At 40.5% G+C, this 16,425-nt stretch overlaps 1 protein-coding gene across 1 annotated transcript in view; it reads left to right on the top strand.

The window, feature by feature from the left end:
• TRMT44 (tRNA methyltransferase 44 homolog) overlaps nt 1-16,425 on the top strand; it is a 35,265-nt gene that overhangs the window by 17,889 nt on the left and 951 nt on the right. Inside the window, 12 exon segments of the mRNA XM_030563375.1 lie at nt 4,039-4,146; nt 5,869-5,940; nt 9,340-9,446; nt 10,294-10,336; nt 10,339-10,479; nt 10,993-11,050; nt 11,053-11,115; nt 11,118-11,183; nt 11,186-11,268; nt 11,270-11,324; nt 11,327-11,395; nt 12,465-12,581. Of these exon segments, the coding sequence (XP_030419235.1) occupies nt 4,039-4,146; nt 5,869-5,940; nt 9,340-9,446; nt 10,294-10,336; nt 10,339-10,479; nt 10,993-11,050; nt 11,053-11,115; nt 11,118-11,183; nt 11,186-11,268; nt 11,270-11,324; nt 11,327-11,395; nt 12,465-12,581 (982 nt within the window).

The raw sequence follows: 16,425 nt of genomic DNA, 5'->3' as shown, positions 1-16,425 counted from the left end.
CAACGTGAAAGAAAAGGGAAAGAAATCGTTTCTTGACTTCTTTCAATGTCACCCTATGTCTACTGAATGCTGCTGGTAGACGCGATGCTGCAGCAGTGAAGAGCAGTATCCTCTCCTCTCCTCTCCCTGGTGGCAGACGGTACATGCTTGATAACTGCTGAATATCCCTGGCTGACCTCAGGGGCGCCTGGGTAAAAATAGGAATGAGTTTTAAAGGTGGTCACACAGAGAACCAGTGGCAGAGCTGGAAACTAAGATTCTAGACTCTGCATAATACATTGGATTTGTGCATCTGCATGTGATGCTGCTCTTTACTTGATGGACAGCTACAAAATAACTCTTTTAGCTCAAGTGTAAGAGGCCTGAGTTGATTGAGTCAAAGGATCACGATTCTAGTCCCAGCTGCACAGGCAATTCTTCTGATAATTGTTTGTTGAATACAGGACATGGATTTTGTTATAGGCGCCTATTCTATGACTAAGTACCAGACAAACTGTCTCTCTTAATCAGGGTACGTCTACACTACGGGATAATTCCGATTTTACATAAACTGGTTTTATAAAACAGATTGTATAAAGTCGAGTGCATGAGGCCACACTAAGCACATTAATTTGGCGGTGTACGTCCATGGTCTGAGGCTAGAGTCGATTTCCAGAGCGTTGCACTGTGGGTAGCTATTCCGTAGCTATCCCATAGTTCCTGCAGTCTCCCCCGCCCCTTGGAATTCTGGGTTGAGAGCCCAGTGGCTGATGGGGCAAAAATCATTGTCGTGGGTGGTTCTGGGTAAATGTCGTCAGTCATTCCTTCCTCCGGGAAAGCAACGGCAGACAATCATTTCGCACCCTTTTTCCCTGGATTGTCCTGGCAGACGCCATAGCATGGCAACCATGGAGCCCGTTCAGCTTTTTTTTTTTTTTTACAGTCACCATATGTGTACTGGATGCCACGGACAGAGGCGATACTCCAGCGCTACACAGCAGCATTCATTTGCTTTTGCATGATAGCAGAGATGGTTACCAGTTGTTCTGTACCGTCTGCTGCCAATGTAATTTGGCAATGAAATGACGGTTATCTGTCCTTCTGTGCTGTTTGCTGCTATCATGGGTGCCTCTGGCTGAGGTCGGCCAGGGGCGCAAAAGCAAAACTGGGAATGACTCCCTGAGTCAATCCCTCCTTTATGGTTTCTAAAAATAGAGTCAGTCCTGCCTAGAATTTGGGGCAAGTGTACTAGAGAAGCAGTGTATGAGAGCACAGCTGCTCCATGTCAGATCCCGCAGAAATGATGAGCTACATGCCATTCACGGAGGGTGCCCCTGCAACAACCCCACCCGTTGCTTCCCTCCTCCCCCAACCTTCCTGGGCTACCGTGGCAGTGTCCCCCCCCATTTGTGTCATGACGTTATAAAGAATGCAGGAATAAGAAACAGTGACTTGTTAGTGAGATAAAATGAGGGGGAGGCAGCCTCCCCGTGCTATGACAGTCCAGGCAGGACACTAAGCGATGCGGGGGAGAGGAACCCAGCATCCCACTGCTATGATAGTCCAGGCAGAACAGAATCTTTTCTTTGCACCAGAAAGGGAGGGGGCTGATGGAGCTCAGCCCCCAGTGGCTATGATGAAGATGGTTACCAGCCGTTCTGTACCATCTACTGGGAATGACCAGGAAAGGTATTAATACTTACCTATTGCTTCTCTCCAGCTTTAACCATTCAGTTCCTACTTAAGCTTGCAAAGTATAGGCACATCTCATGTTAATGGTCCCTTGAGGTCCGATCCTGGGTGGTGCTGAGTACTCTCAACTTCTGTTGGCTTAGATGTGAATATGGAGGGTGCTCAGAACTTCATGGGAAGCACAAGGTGCTTTGCAAGATCGTGACCTTTCTCTCTTTCTCCCGTGAGAATCTTTATTTCTTTGTTCTGCTATTCTTCCTCCCCACCCTCACCCCCACCCCTGTGACTGGAAGAGCCTCCCTAACCTTGTTTGCCACATGACCTTGCTCTCCTCCTTCACCACTTGCTTCGCTCTCCTGATCTGTCACTCTCCTTGTAACCCTTGTCCTCCTTGAGCCACTTTTATCATCCCTAGTCCTGTTATATCTCATTTAGGTAGTTAAGCGAATTGGGGCGGGACATGTCATTACTACATTGGCCCAAAAAGAAACATTTATCCTTAAGGCATTAGACAAGAAGTCATTTATATTTATAAATTAATTGCTCTGAGATCATCCAATGAAAAGTGCTTTCTAAGTAAGATCCTGTGTGCTTTATGGCAAATAAAGACCTGTGTTATGGGACAAGGCCAGCCCTGACTTACGTAGCTGAGCTGCACCGAGTGCTGCCGCAAACTCAGTATCCTGCAGCAATGCTAGTAGACTAGGAACTCGTTCGACATTTTTCATTTGATGTTATCAAATAATCCTAGCAATGTCCCCACTGTGTGAAAATATACAATCAGTGCATATGATCTATTTGCATTGTGGCAGGATTCCACTTCTGTGAGGCTTAGGAGCTGCCCAGCAGACTGCACGGTTGGCAGAGATGTGCGGTTGCATGAGGGACAGAACAAGTCAAAGTGTGGCTTATGTTAAGGAAAGTAGGTAGAGCAGGGGTAGGCAACCTATGGCATGCGTGCCGAAGGTGGCATGCAAGCTGATTTTCAGTGGCACTCACACTGCCGGGGTCCTGGCCACCAGTCCAGAGGGCTCTGCATTTTAATTTAGTTTTAAGTGAAGCTTCTTAAACATTTTAAAAACCTTATTTACTTTACATACAACAACAGTTTAGTTATGTACTATAGACTTACAGAAAGAGACCTTCTAAAAACATTAAAATGTATTACTGGCATGCGAAACCTTAAATCAGAGTGAATAATTAAAGACTTGGCACACCACTTCTGAAAGGTTGCTGAACCCTGAGGTAAAGACTTAGAGGGGAAGAGATTTCCCATTCTCTCTCCTAAGCTGTGCATCACTCCATTAGCATAGGACTTGTGAGTACCTCATGGTAGCCACTCTCCTCAACCACACAACTTAGAAGATGCACAGAATTCCCCTGTCAAGGTAGTCCTCCAGTGAAGGCAGCATGGCCCAGTGGGTAAGGCACCGTTTGGGAATCACTGGATTTTACCCCCAGCACTGCCATTGGACTGCTGTGTGACTGTGACCAAGTTATTTTGCCTGCTTATACCTTGGTCTCCACATTCATGAAAGGTAGCATCTTAGAAATCTATGGGGAAAAGCACTAAAGTAACGTCTAAGTAGTAATATTATCATTCAGACTTTTTTGCCTCGCATCTGTGGGCAAAATGAATCAGTAGGGCAGATTGCTTCTGAATCATAAATTATCTGCTTTCACTACTTCCCATCGCATGCTTTGAAGGGCATCGGGAAAGACACACAAAAAATACCCTTGTGGAAAAGGGAGGCAAAATGGTAGATGGACTAGCTGAAGGGTTGGAAGATGGCCATTTTTGTTGATTTATGTGGCACAAATCAAGATTCCTGATCACCTGTTGTGTGATCCTACAATTGTGTTATTTCTGTCTGAAGTATTTACATCGGCCTCCTGGCCATAGTATCTCAGCGCCTCACAGTCTTTAATGTATTTATGCTCGCAACAGCCCTGTGAGGTAGGCACGTGCTGTTATCCGCATTTTACAGATGGGGAAATGAAGCACTAAGTGACTTGTCCAACATTACATAGGAAGTCAGTGGATGAGCAGGGCATTAAACCCAGATCTAGTGCTAGTACCTTAATCACTTAAAACCATTCTTCCACTCCATCAGTGCACCTGGGCATTAACTTTTATTGTTAGCTTATGCAACCTCTCATTTAAACTTTTTTCTTGAAAATGTATCATGCGCTCCCACTTGCAAACCCTTATTTATGTGAGTAGTCCTTACTCACAGGAGAAGAACCATTGAAGTCCATATCTCTACTCATGTGAATAAGAGTTGCAGGAATGGGCCACAAATATTTTAGTCATTGAGAAAATGCTCTGAGAGATTAAAACTTGTTTTAATTTTTGTCTTTGCTTAGATCCTTTGGGAAGAAGAGAGAGCAGAAAAAGGGTTGTCTAAGAAACAGTCTTTTGTAGACCTCGGATGCGGAAATGGTCTGCTGGTTCATATTTTGAGCAATGAAGGGGTAAAAATAATCATTTTTTTAAAAAGTGGAGGTGTTTATTATTCTCATTCTCTCTTTTCCTTTATCTGGCATGTTTGATAGCTGTAATGCACTTCATTAATGTCACTAAAGCATGGTTTTGAATCTCTGCAAAACCAGGGGGAAAAAAGAACTGATTAAAAGCTTTTTGTTGGTATAAGTGGTTCTCCGTTAAATTAACTTGTTTCCTTCTCAAGTCTAATATATAGGAAAAGAAACAAAATGTAATTATGCAGCCTTATCATGCTATGGGTATAAAAAGATGAAAAATAACTTAAAATCAACAAAAACTTCAGGATCCCGAAATGAAATCTTTTTTGTAATCTGTTAATTATCAAAGCCACAGTGGACTGGGGCTTTAAAATGGAGTTTGTTTGACTGCATCAAAAAAGGAAACTAGGTATAATGTGTACTAAACATATCAGAAACTGTACTTTATGGCACAGTCTGTAGGTTTAGTTGTTGCCTGTACTGCCTTTTTGGATTCAGGGGGAACACTTCTGGACTGACAGCTCTCCACACCAACTTGATCCTTGGAAAGAAAACTAACTAATTCACTGCAGGATTTATTCCTTAACAGTAGTAATTAAGCTGATTTCCTTGGCAGCTGGCCTTGTTACCCTGCCATTTAACCCAGCAGGAAGTATATAACAGCTGACATTTACTGGTAGTCAGAAGATTAAATGAGCCAGAGAACCCATGCTCTGGATTTAATTTTGCTACGGTAATTTGTATCTCAGAAGAAGGGAAGTTAGTATTGAAGTCAAAGTCCAACAATTCCGCAAAACTACAAGATATTTTTCCGTATCACTACAAATGGTCATGTAATTAATTGTGAAAAAGACTGGCAGTACATGGTGCTTGTGTGCATGGAGCATAACAAAGTGTAGGTCCTTGAGGCTGATTTTTTTATCAAATGTTTGATGCAGACAAAAATTTGAAAGAAGAGTTCTGTGTGATACAACAAAATCCCATGAATTTCAGTGTCTGGCTGTTTCATCTCAGCACATTTTCTTCATCGTTTTTAAGAAATATTCAAAAAGGAAGTTAATGGTTGTTAAAAATATTTATAGGACTTTCGGCATTTCATGAAAAACATTTTTAAATTTCATGAAAATGTTTATTTCATTGATCAGGTGTAACATGGGACTTTCAAACTGAAAGTCAAGTTGGTAATTTATTCCTTGTTTCTTAGCTTAGCATGCAGCCATAGCACCTCATGGTGAGATCCTGTCAGATACATGCTAAACAAGTTTGGTCAGAGTCAGTACTTGGATGGCAAAGGAACAGTTTTGTGCTGTAGGAAGTGGTGTTTGGGAATGATTCAATGGATGAGTCAGAGATGAAATGGCTATCCAAGAGTCTGACTATTTATGCTCAGACAGAGAACAAGGACATTTCCCAAACAGGCGTCAACCATCATGTCCAGGTCCAGTTCCAAATTGGGTAATTATATTCAGACTACCTACGTTTCCCCTGCTCTTTCCATTTGATATGATATTCTGGTTCTAACCCCACCTGTTGCGCAGTCCTGCTGTGTTTCACAGAGGTGACTGCATGACAGTGTGGATCAAGTTATCCCTGTATTTAGTTTGTATCTTGATTTGGGGCAAGTGTGTATGAAGTTTTGGGATGAAAGACGTGCTTATAAATACAAGATACTATGTTTTATTTTTTAACCAATTATTAATCCAAATATTTCAGTACCCAGGTAGGGGAATTGATGTCAGAAAAAGAAAAATATGGAACATGTATGGACCACAAACACATTTAGAGGTATTGTAAAAATCAGACCTACAGTAACTTTTTATTTTTATTTATTCATCATTCATTGCTTTAAATTATTTAATTTAGCATGAATATACGAGTATTGTTCTGTCAGCTGCAGTGTGATGGTTCAACATAGTCAGGTTTGTAGGTTGTTGGCAAGGAAGTTTGGGGTTAGGATGGCTGTTTCATACTGTATCCATGCATATGCTCTATTTCCCTCCAGTGGTCAGTTATAAGAACCAGCATAGGTAACTTCACCACCACACACACAAAATAAATACAATCTTTGATCTTGAAAGATCAGAGCTTATATAGTGGTGGTGCAGCTATCCTCAAGGAAATCGGAATTCAAAAGCTTTTGGCTTATTCTTGAGACATTCATAATAGAATCACTGTGGAAATGTTTCCAGCCACAATCCTCTTGCAGTGCTGTGTGCCATTTTGGAGCAGCATTATTGTTCAGTCTTAAAAGGAACAATCATCTGCTATACTTATTTTATAATAAGCCATCACAGTAATAGCCTGCAGCAAGCTGGACAGGAAAATGGGTCTGAAAGGGATTATCTTTCAAATTCCACATTAGCATTTTTATGAGAAAAGAAACAACTAGAACACAGGAACATTCACTTTCAATCCAACCGTGCATAGTCTTCTGTATGTCAAATCTTCATGTTGATTGACAGTTGCCTTGTTCCTAAGTTTCCTTGTTTTCTTTTCACTAAACTCCTGAAATTGACTTTCCCTGTTTCCACTCTCTCAAAAGTACTTTAAGGTTTCCCTAGATTCAGCTGCTTAAAAAAACCAAACTCTCTATACAGTTGTGTTCTAGTTGAGGCTGTTGATTAACATATGTCAATAGTTCAGTATAACTTTTCCCCACACAGTTTAAAAAAACAGGAATTTCAGTGTCAAGGGTTGATATTAGCTTCAATCAGGCCAGCAGAGTTTATACAAGTCATTGAAGATCAAGGTGCTAATTTATTACACGCAACTCTGCTAATTCACTTCAGTGCTGGCATGCATCATCCCTGCTTTTCCAGTCCCCATCCTTGAGTACAGAGACCGCCAGTTGTATCAAACTGTCTAGTGGCTCTCAAGTGTGGACAAATAGAGACTGAATGTGACTCTCACAGGTGTTTTTCTATGCAATCCGGAGCCGGAATTTAAGCCAAGGGTTTGGGAAGTAAAAGTCTAGCGCGCAAGACAATGTACTATTTCAACTCCCATATATTACATCTAGTCACTTCTGAACTAATTAGTCATGTTCTGTTCTCTCCTGTTACATATTAATTCATTTAGGCCCTGCCCCATGGAAGTCATTGGATGTTTTTTCCCATTCACTTTTTTGGGCTCAGGGTCAGGCCATAAGGGCACCATCTTCTGCAGTGCAGAGCATCCTGAACTCTCATGAGCTTTTTTAGGAGCTGAGAGAACTCAACACAGTGCTTTGCAGCATTGGACCCTTAATTGTATAGTGAGGGGACAAGAAGGAAAAGTATCCTTTCCTTTTGTCCTTTCATTTTTATTAATCTTGTAGGTTTTTTTTTAAATGTGCAAGTAATTATGTTACAGTCTTGGTTAAATGAAGATAAAATGGTTACAAATATGAACATAAGCTATGGCAATTATATATAAACATTTGAAATAAATGCCTTATTAAAATTGTTTGGTGGAGGAGAAGATTGCAAAACCTTATTTCATCACATGCATTTGTGGCTAAGGGAATTTTAAATTACGGGGTTTGTAAAAGAAGAAACCACCTGTTCATAGCATCTTTGTGTTACCCTCAGAGGTTATTTAATTTAGCTTGATTTTTTTTAAAGCACAACTTGTAGTATGAATATTGCAATCTGTGGCATGCAGTGCCAATACTAAAATTATTCATGAATGTAACAGGTGGAGTATCGCAGCACCAATCTGCTGTCAGACATGATGAATAAAAATCTGATTATGGATAATTATTTAAATGCAGAATACAGCACTGCTAATCCATACTGTTTCAAAAACGAACAATCAAAATTAAAATAGAGTGTGGGTGGTAATTTGTTTATCAGAACATAAAGGCATTTACCAAACATTTTGGTTTAGTATATTTGGATGAGCTCACGTGGAGCATTTTCAGGAACAGGTGTGTGCGTGCAGCACGTGTGTCTGTAATGTGTGTACATACATACGCACACAGTGTATATAAAATGAAGGCACTGATAGTGACTCCAGAGTTAAGGTTGTATAGAGATTTTCATTTAAAGAAGGATTAAAATCTTTCTGTGTTCAGTTTCCATCTCTGACCCAGTAACTCTTCAGAGGACTGTTAATTTTTCCATGGAAATTTTAAGAAAAAATATACTAACTTTTATAAAGAAACATTATAAAAAATACCTCCTTTTTAAAATGTAGCTCTCTTCCTTCTTGGTCTTTGGATTCCTCTTGTGAAATAGCCACAAACTCCAATTTTCTCCTTCTCACATGCGCTGACAGCATCTTGGGCATTGGCCACTCTCTTGAATTTTTAAATTAAACCAATAACAGTTCCTGCTCTTGTTCAGGATACCTTATGGAGTGTCTCCAACATTAGTTATTGCACATTCTCAATGGCAGTAACATGGAAGAAAGGTGTCAGGTGCTGATGCCTCAGTGCAGACGTGCTGAATGCCCACACAGACCTACTCTCCCTAATTAAAGCTCTCCTCCTCCCCACCTCAGAATCCTTTTCCCCAGCTCCCACTCACATCCTAGCAACCCCCTGACTTTGTGTGTGCCAGGGGGCAGCTCTGTGAAAAGTTGAAGGGGAAAAGAATAGCGGTTGTGTAGAGGTGTGATAGGGTGTACACAGATGACACCAGGGTGAGTAGCCATGGGGGAAGAGAGGAGCAGAAGGGGTGTAGCGGCGAAAAATCGGATTTCATTTGAGGTGGACTTGGGGAGTGGAAGAAGACTAGAGAAGCTGAATTCTGATGAATCACATGCTGATCCTGCAAATTGAAGTCACCGGGGCTCTCTGTGGACAAAGGAGTCTGCCCAAGCAGATTGCAAGATTGTGATCAAAGAGGACAAGTAACACAAGAAGAGTGATGGGAGAGGGATACAATCAAATATATATAATTTTATAATTATGTTTATGCATGTTTTTGTTATTATAGCCTCCTCTCTGACTAGCATTACGTCTGACTTGTTTTATGTGTTTCTACTATTGTCTTATTTATGCTTTGCACCAATAAGACATCCATTGCATGGCAAAAGTATTTGCTCTTGGTTCAGATCAGAAAAATACTGGCAGTTCACATTTGCTGTTGCTGTTCCCCTCAAATCTATTTTAGCGTTTATACTGCTGCCCTCACTGTGTCAATGTGTCAAATACAATAATTCTAAAATATTTGGGAACGAAATGTATTTTATTTTTTTAAGGAATGTGCAATCAGACCAGATGACAGTTATCTCTTTCCAAATGTTGACTGGCTAATAGGAAACCATTCAGATGAGCTAACGCCATGGATACCTGTAATTGCAGCTAGGTATGGAAAAAAGTTTCTGCTAATCTCTACGATATGCACGCACTGGGAGAACTGTATATTTTTGCTTCCAGTGTTCGTAAAACGATGTGGTGGTCTGTGATCTCATTGCAGGACTGGATGGGATTGGTGTTTAACAGAGCAGTTGCTACTCACAAAACACTTATCTCTGTAGGTATCCCATTAGGAATTATGAGAATAGGGTTCCTGTGCAGAAGCATTTCTCCATCACAGAAAGCTGCAATAGCATAGCATCTCTCCAGTTTTTGTGGCATGAGAAATCTAACTAGATTTTATTCTTAGATTTAAGTCCTAATCCTGCAAGCACTTACTATCAAGTCTAGTGCTTACTACCTTGAACTGTCCCACTCAATACATCCAGCAGCAAGAGTTTGCAAGCCTTGGTTCAGCCTTGGTCCTTTAGTATTAAATTTAACTGGGATGATAAATCTCTAGAGCAAACACTCAAAATAACCAGTGACTATTTCACTCAGAGGAGCACTGAAGGAGAACATACACCTCTGCCTCGATATAACGTGACCCGATATATCACGAATTTGGATATAACGTGGTAAAGCTGTGTTTGGGGGGGGGACTGCGCACTCCAGTGGTTCAAAGCAAGTTCAATATAATGCAGTTTCACCTATAATGCGGTAAGATTTTTTTGGCTCCGAGGGCAGCATATCGATGGTAGAGGTGGATTTATACTGCTTGATCTAGAAGCTCTGTCACTCCATTTAAAATGATTATTTGTTGCTTGTATCTGAAGGTGTGTTGACTGTTTCATACAGCCACTTAATAAATTAGCTTTCTATAACTATTATTTAGTAAACAATAATCCTTTTTGCAGGTCTTCCTATTCTTGTTGCTACTTTGTACTGCCTTGTTGCCTTCTTTGATCTTCCATGGAAAATATAACCGAAGCCGAAGCCAGAAGACACAGTACAGAGAATATCTTGATTTTGTTACAGAAGTAGGGTTGGAATGTGCTTCAGGGGTGGAAGAAGATTGCCTTAGAATTCCGTCAACGAAGAGGGTTAATTTCTAATGACATTTTAAATGCTGCCAGCTATTTATGACACATGTATGTTTGTTCATTATGCTTGTGTTGGAGAGGCAGGCCACAACAGATTAGTAATAACTGCCAGACAATATTTTCCGTACAAAGGCTAAAATAATTCATCTGTCTCCTGCATGGTCTGTCACATCCCACTTAGTGTCACAAAAGGGGCCTACAGGAAGTAAAAGGGGCTGTATTATTTTATAGTGCTACATAATCGTATGCATATGAAGTGGGAATACAAATCTTATTGTATATCTGCTTTTTCCCATATAGTCTCCTCCTGCCTTTGTTTGTCCCATAGCATTTAGGTTGTTTGTCCCTTGCTGCATCCCATAAAATTCACATTTTAAGAGCCTTAAAATAGGAACCCATTTTAGTCCTGATCTGCAAATAGTCTTTTGGGTAGTGACGGTAAAGATGCTATAGGCATCATGAACACCTTTGGTTTAGTATAAATAGTAATTTTATTTATTTTTTGTTATATAGGTATGCCTCATTGGGAAGTCCAGAACATATCCACCTCTGCAAGAGGATCGAATCGATAAACGAGAACACAGTATATTAACAACTGTCAGTCCTGCACTGGGGTCACATCAGACAAAACAGTTGGATCAATCAGTGTGAGAACCATCATGTTGTAAACTGTGTCGTTGACCAAGCAGTAGAGTTGGAATGTGCTGCAATGAGACAAAGACAGATGGTGACAGGGTCTGGTTGTCTGGATTTCAACCCAGAGAAAAAGTAGAACAAGTCAGGAACTGTGTCTGCTCTCCCTCGGGATTTTGTAGATGATGTGGTTTTGACCGTGGCAAGTTTACTGTTAATGCAACCCAAGAGAAACCATGGGATCATACACTTGACGTTCGTTCTGAACACCTGAATAAAGGAGGTAAGATTGTTCTTAACATGTAATGTACATTTCATACAATAATACTTGCTATTAAAATTTACAGTTTTGCCACTACCAGTACATAGCATTACAGTACTTTTCATGGTAAATATGGCAAATTATACAGCATATTCTAGGAAACTCTTTACTGCTGTAATCCCTGTAATTGGTACACTAATCTTAATTAGTTGCAAAGTCATTTGCAAAAATTTCTCTGCTGACCTCCTTAGATGCCATCCCATTTAGATTTTTTCTAATATCTATCATATCTTTTTAAAAAGCATTGCTAGATTTTTTTTCAATTTTAACTACTGAGTGATGAGTTAAAGTAAAAATATAGACTAATTTCTATTTCATTGGTGACAATTTTAAGGCTACTTTTTGAAAGCCTGTCTGCAATGCTTATATCTATTCTTGATTTTAGTAAGGTTTTTTTGCAACAGTCCACATGAAATTTCATACACAACTAGGGAAATGTGGTTGAGCATTAAATTACTATAAAGTGGTGTGCAAAACTGGTGAAAGACTCAAAGACTAATTATCAATGGTCACTGTCAAACTGGGGGGAATGTATCTAATGATGGTCCCGCAGGGTTCGTCCTGGGCCTGGTACTATTCAATATTTCATAATTGACTTGGATAGTGGAGTGGAGAGTGTTCTTATAAAATATGTGGATGAAACCAAGGTGGAGGAGTTAGCCCTTGGGATGACAGGATTAGAATTCAAACCCACCTTGACACATTGGAGAATTGGTCTGAAATCAACAAGATGCAATTCAATACAGTACTACACCTACAAAGGAAAAATCAAATGCCCGATAACAAAAGGGGGACTAACTGGCTGGCTAGGTGGTATACTGCTGAAAAGGCCCTGGTAGTTATAATAGATCAACCAGCAAACATTCTGCTGCTCCGGAGAGAAACCATACAAACTAACTCCAAAAATATCCTGTAGCTTCCTCTAACTGCAATGCTGAGATACCATGCTGCAGTTAGATTCTGCTTGTAATTATGCTGGTCTGGTGAGCTGACATTCCTTTTTTAATGGCTATATTATTGTTCACTGCAGAAAGTCTTTCCTTGAGGGAAGTAGCAGAACATTTAGACAAAGAGACTTTAAAGAGATTAAAGAATGAATATGGAGGCCTGCAGACATTGCTCAGGAACAATCATCAGGTGTTTGAAGGTAAAGAAGAGAGAGATTTTTCATTGATCATCTCTCATTTATATTTGTTCTGGACTTGATTTACATATATTGAAAGATTACTGGATTAGATCTTCAAAATACTGAGTACACTTCCTTGATGAGCAGAATTTTTCCTTATATTTACTTCTATTCTATATTCCTAAAACTTCATTTGTAGATATTTCCTTTGACGGATAGGCAGAATGAGATTGCCTTGCTAATCAGTCAGCTGGTAGTGGATGAGCTGTGCATCTGGCATGCTTCCCTATACAGACCTTTTCCCCCTTATTCACCTGTTACTGTAGCAGAAATTCTCAGCAGGATTCCACACTTCGACTAGATTGAAGAAAACTCTCTCCCTCTCGCACACAGTGGTGACAGTGTTGAAGGAAGGTCAAGTGAAAATTAAGAAAGTCTTCTGGAGCATCTCATTAAGACTTAGTCTGGACTTAACAAGCACTGCAGAGAAAAATGCCAACACAAAAGACAACTGGTCTAGACTAGAGCCTCTAATTATGTGAGGTTGACAGATTTATACAGGCTGCAATAGCCTGGCAGAATAGGAAGCTAACAAGAAAATATATATATTTTAATGTTCTGTTGATTTTCTTCAGTTTTCTTTTTGCTGCTGTCATGCAGGATTTTTGTGGCATTGATGCCTAGCTGCTGAATAATACTCAAAACTAGCATTTTTTCAAACTTCGGTGCATAGGTTTGTATTAAGTTAATTTATAAAGAGTTTTCAGTTCTTGGATCCAGTAGTCCCATGTTAGCAGAAATATGGGAGTCAGCTGACCCATGACAATTGTCCAGAGTGTCACCAGGTACAAGTGGATTAACTGGTAGGTTGCCAGAAAATGTGTATTCTTGTTTTATTGAGAGAAAGTAGGTGGAAGCTTACTGGTAGTTCCAGACTATAGCAGTCCAGAGGAATAATATGAAACCCCAGACAATGTTACATCTACACGAGGACTTTCTATGGTATTAGTCTTAGCTCTGGGAAGGGTTAGATACCACAGAGGTTATAAACGTGTACCCTCTGTTGCTACCACCAGTGGAACTTTGTGCCATCATTGGGAAAAGTGCTGGTGTTGACAAGGTTGGAGATGGATCAGAGTTAACACCCACTGAGAAGAGGCAGTTCACACTTGTCCTTCGGGTTAATTCTGCCCTTTCCATGGATGATCATCTTGTGTGGTGAAACTAGTCAAGTTCCACTACAAAGCAAGGTGGGACAGGATTTGGGACACCCAGCAGGAGGTGAGTTCTCCTGTTTGCCTTATGCCAAGCTCCTTGGAGGCTGTCTGCATGCTACCTGAGGAGACGAGATTTGGATATGGGGCCAGTGGAATAAGTGGGACAGGGAGAATGCTGCACCGCTCCTTGGGAAGGGTATGTGGGTGCTCTCTCCTTTTATACCAGTGTGTTCTGCGATGAAGTGTCCTTCACACTGCTCCCAACACCAGTGCACAATCAAGGCCATTAGCAACATTGCTTGAAACAGCATTCACACAGTTTGTGACGCAAGACTGAGTGATAGTTAGGGACATCTGGTGGCTCAATTTCTTTTTCTGACAAAGAAGATCCGAAACAGCAGAGATGCAAAAAGAATAAGTAGACAGGAGCTTAAAATTACAAATCTGTGCTGGCATTTTATAGTTACATATTTGGTCCAGTTTGGGACTAGCATCTTGGAATGATTGAACCTGATCTTACATGCTAACATCCCTCTGTTCAATTCTCTTGGAGTTTTGAGAGAGATGGTAAAGTTTAAACTGATTTTAATTTCAAGAACTGGAATAAAATGCGTTCATATATATTAGCTTATCACAAGGCCAAAAAGATGCAGGAGCAGCCCCTAATTACATGGGCTAAGTGGCATAAAGACAATAGCTCCTGGAAACTTGCCAATTAATGTTTATCTCCTCTTCCTTCCTACTTCCTTCTTTCCTCTCTTTTCTTCTTCCTCTCTTGTGTATTAACTTGCTTTCTATCCTTTTTTCCCCTTATACATTATAAAATTCAGTATACCGTCACAGATATGTATGTACAGTTTCTGGCCCTGATCCTGCTAGTGCAGCAGTTCTCAAACGTGGGTCCTGAAACCCAAATCCCACCACCCAGGGCCACAGTTGCCCAAGGGCTTCAGCTGTGAGCATTGGGGTTCAGGTTATAGGCCCCCTGCCTTGGGCTGCAGCCCTGGGCTTTGGCTTTGCCCTTCCTCCCCTCTCTTCCCCCCTGCCCCCCCCAGGGCAGTGGGGCTCAGGCTTTGGTCTCTCCTCCTGGGGTCATGCAGTAGTTTTTGTTGTCAGAAGGGGGTCACGGTGCAATGAGGTTTCAAAACCCCCGTGCTAGTGGATATGGCCAAGGCCCTTTGTGCCTGGTGCAAAACTCCATTACTTTCAGTGGAACTCCATGCAGACACAAAGATACTCACATGATCCAATTGGAGGATCAGGCTCTAAATCTCTTCATTGTAGCATGCTTTGGTGCACCATTCTCATTGCTGAAGATTCTCATTTACAGATTGAGAAATTAGCTTTTTAGTGCTAATTAGTTTTTAAAATGTGGAATAATGCAGTATCAAAAGAAAGAGAGAACATGTGCAGGATTACCATCTATAGTGTTCAGCTTGTGGCAAAAAGAAGGTTTAAGCTGCAGAAAAACGTTTAGGATAAGGATTGGTAAAGAGGATTACTTGCAAATACCAGGTTTCTTTGTTACTTATACTCGCTGTATGTATTATAGCACCTTTCTTACTTGGAGATCTCAAAACACGGTACAAACCCTAAATTATCCTTGAGATGCCCTGGTGAGGTGGATACGTGACATATACTTTGCAGGTAGATGGTTGAACTGGGGCACAGAAATTTAAATGATGCTTAGTCCATAAAGCAAAAGATTAGTATATTTGTAGAGCCCTGCAGATGTCCGCAGATATCTGCAGACCATATTTGTGGATCGCGGATCAGATGCAGATACAAATTTTGTACCCGTACAGGGCTCTATATATTTGTTCTGACGTTGATAGTATTGTATTTATTTATTTAAATGTCTCACATTGTGTGTGCGTGCATGCACACACTTCCACATGCTTTTGTATGATTTATTTATAAAAATCAAAAATATAAGTAAAAAGATGTTAAATGACTTCCCTGAAATTACATGGTATTAAGGGAGAGTGGTGGAAGAATTAACTCCTCATTTCTAGTTTTCTCCTTTTTTCCACGGACACTTCCTTCTCTGCAGTGGCCTTGATCCAAAACTCAGGGAAGTCAATTGGAGTCTTTCCACTGATAACAGTGGACTTTGAATCAGGCCCGAAAGGTTAACCTATTTGTCTGAAAATTGCCCTATGAATAAACAAAGTTGTTTTCCTTTTATAAATAGGTGCCCAGTGTTTCAAGCCAAGACTTTTTTCATTACAGGGCTAACTCCACCTCTTGTTTGAGTTGGGCTTTCCCAACATTTATGTATTATTATTTATGCCATTTAAAGAGAGGGATGTTACTTTCCAGTATCTGCATCTCTTCGAGGGGTACCTCTGTATTTCTGCACACAGGGTTTTATTATTTACATACTTATTTATTTGCTATACTCTGTAGGATAGTTTAGATCCTAATCCTAACCACTGTCTACAAATGAGTCAGCTCAGCCCAGACTGCATCAAGTGCCCTAAAACTGTTCTATATAACAATGACAGGTTTCAGAGTGGTAGCCGTGTTAGTCTGTATCAGCAGAAACAACAAGGGGTCCTTGTGGCATTTTAGAGACTAATAAATGTATTTGAGCATAAGCTTTTGTGGGCTAGAACCCACTTCATCAGATGTAGGTTTCATTATTT

This window comes from Gopherus evgoodei, chromosome 5 (genome assembly GCF_007399415.2).
Source record: "Gopherus evgoodei ecotype Sinaloan lineage chromosome 5, rGopEvg1_v1.p, whole genome shotgun sequence".
NCBI lineage: Eukaryota > Metazoa > Chordata > Testudines > Testudinidae > Gopherus > Gopherus evgoodei.
This window is presented reverse-complemented; position numbering and strand designations above follow the sequence as displayed.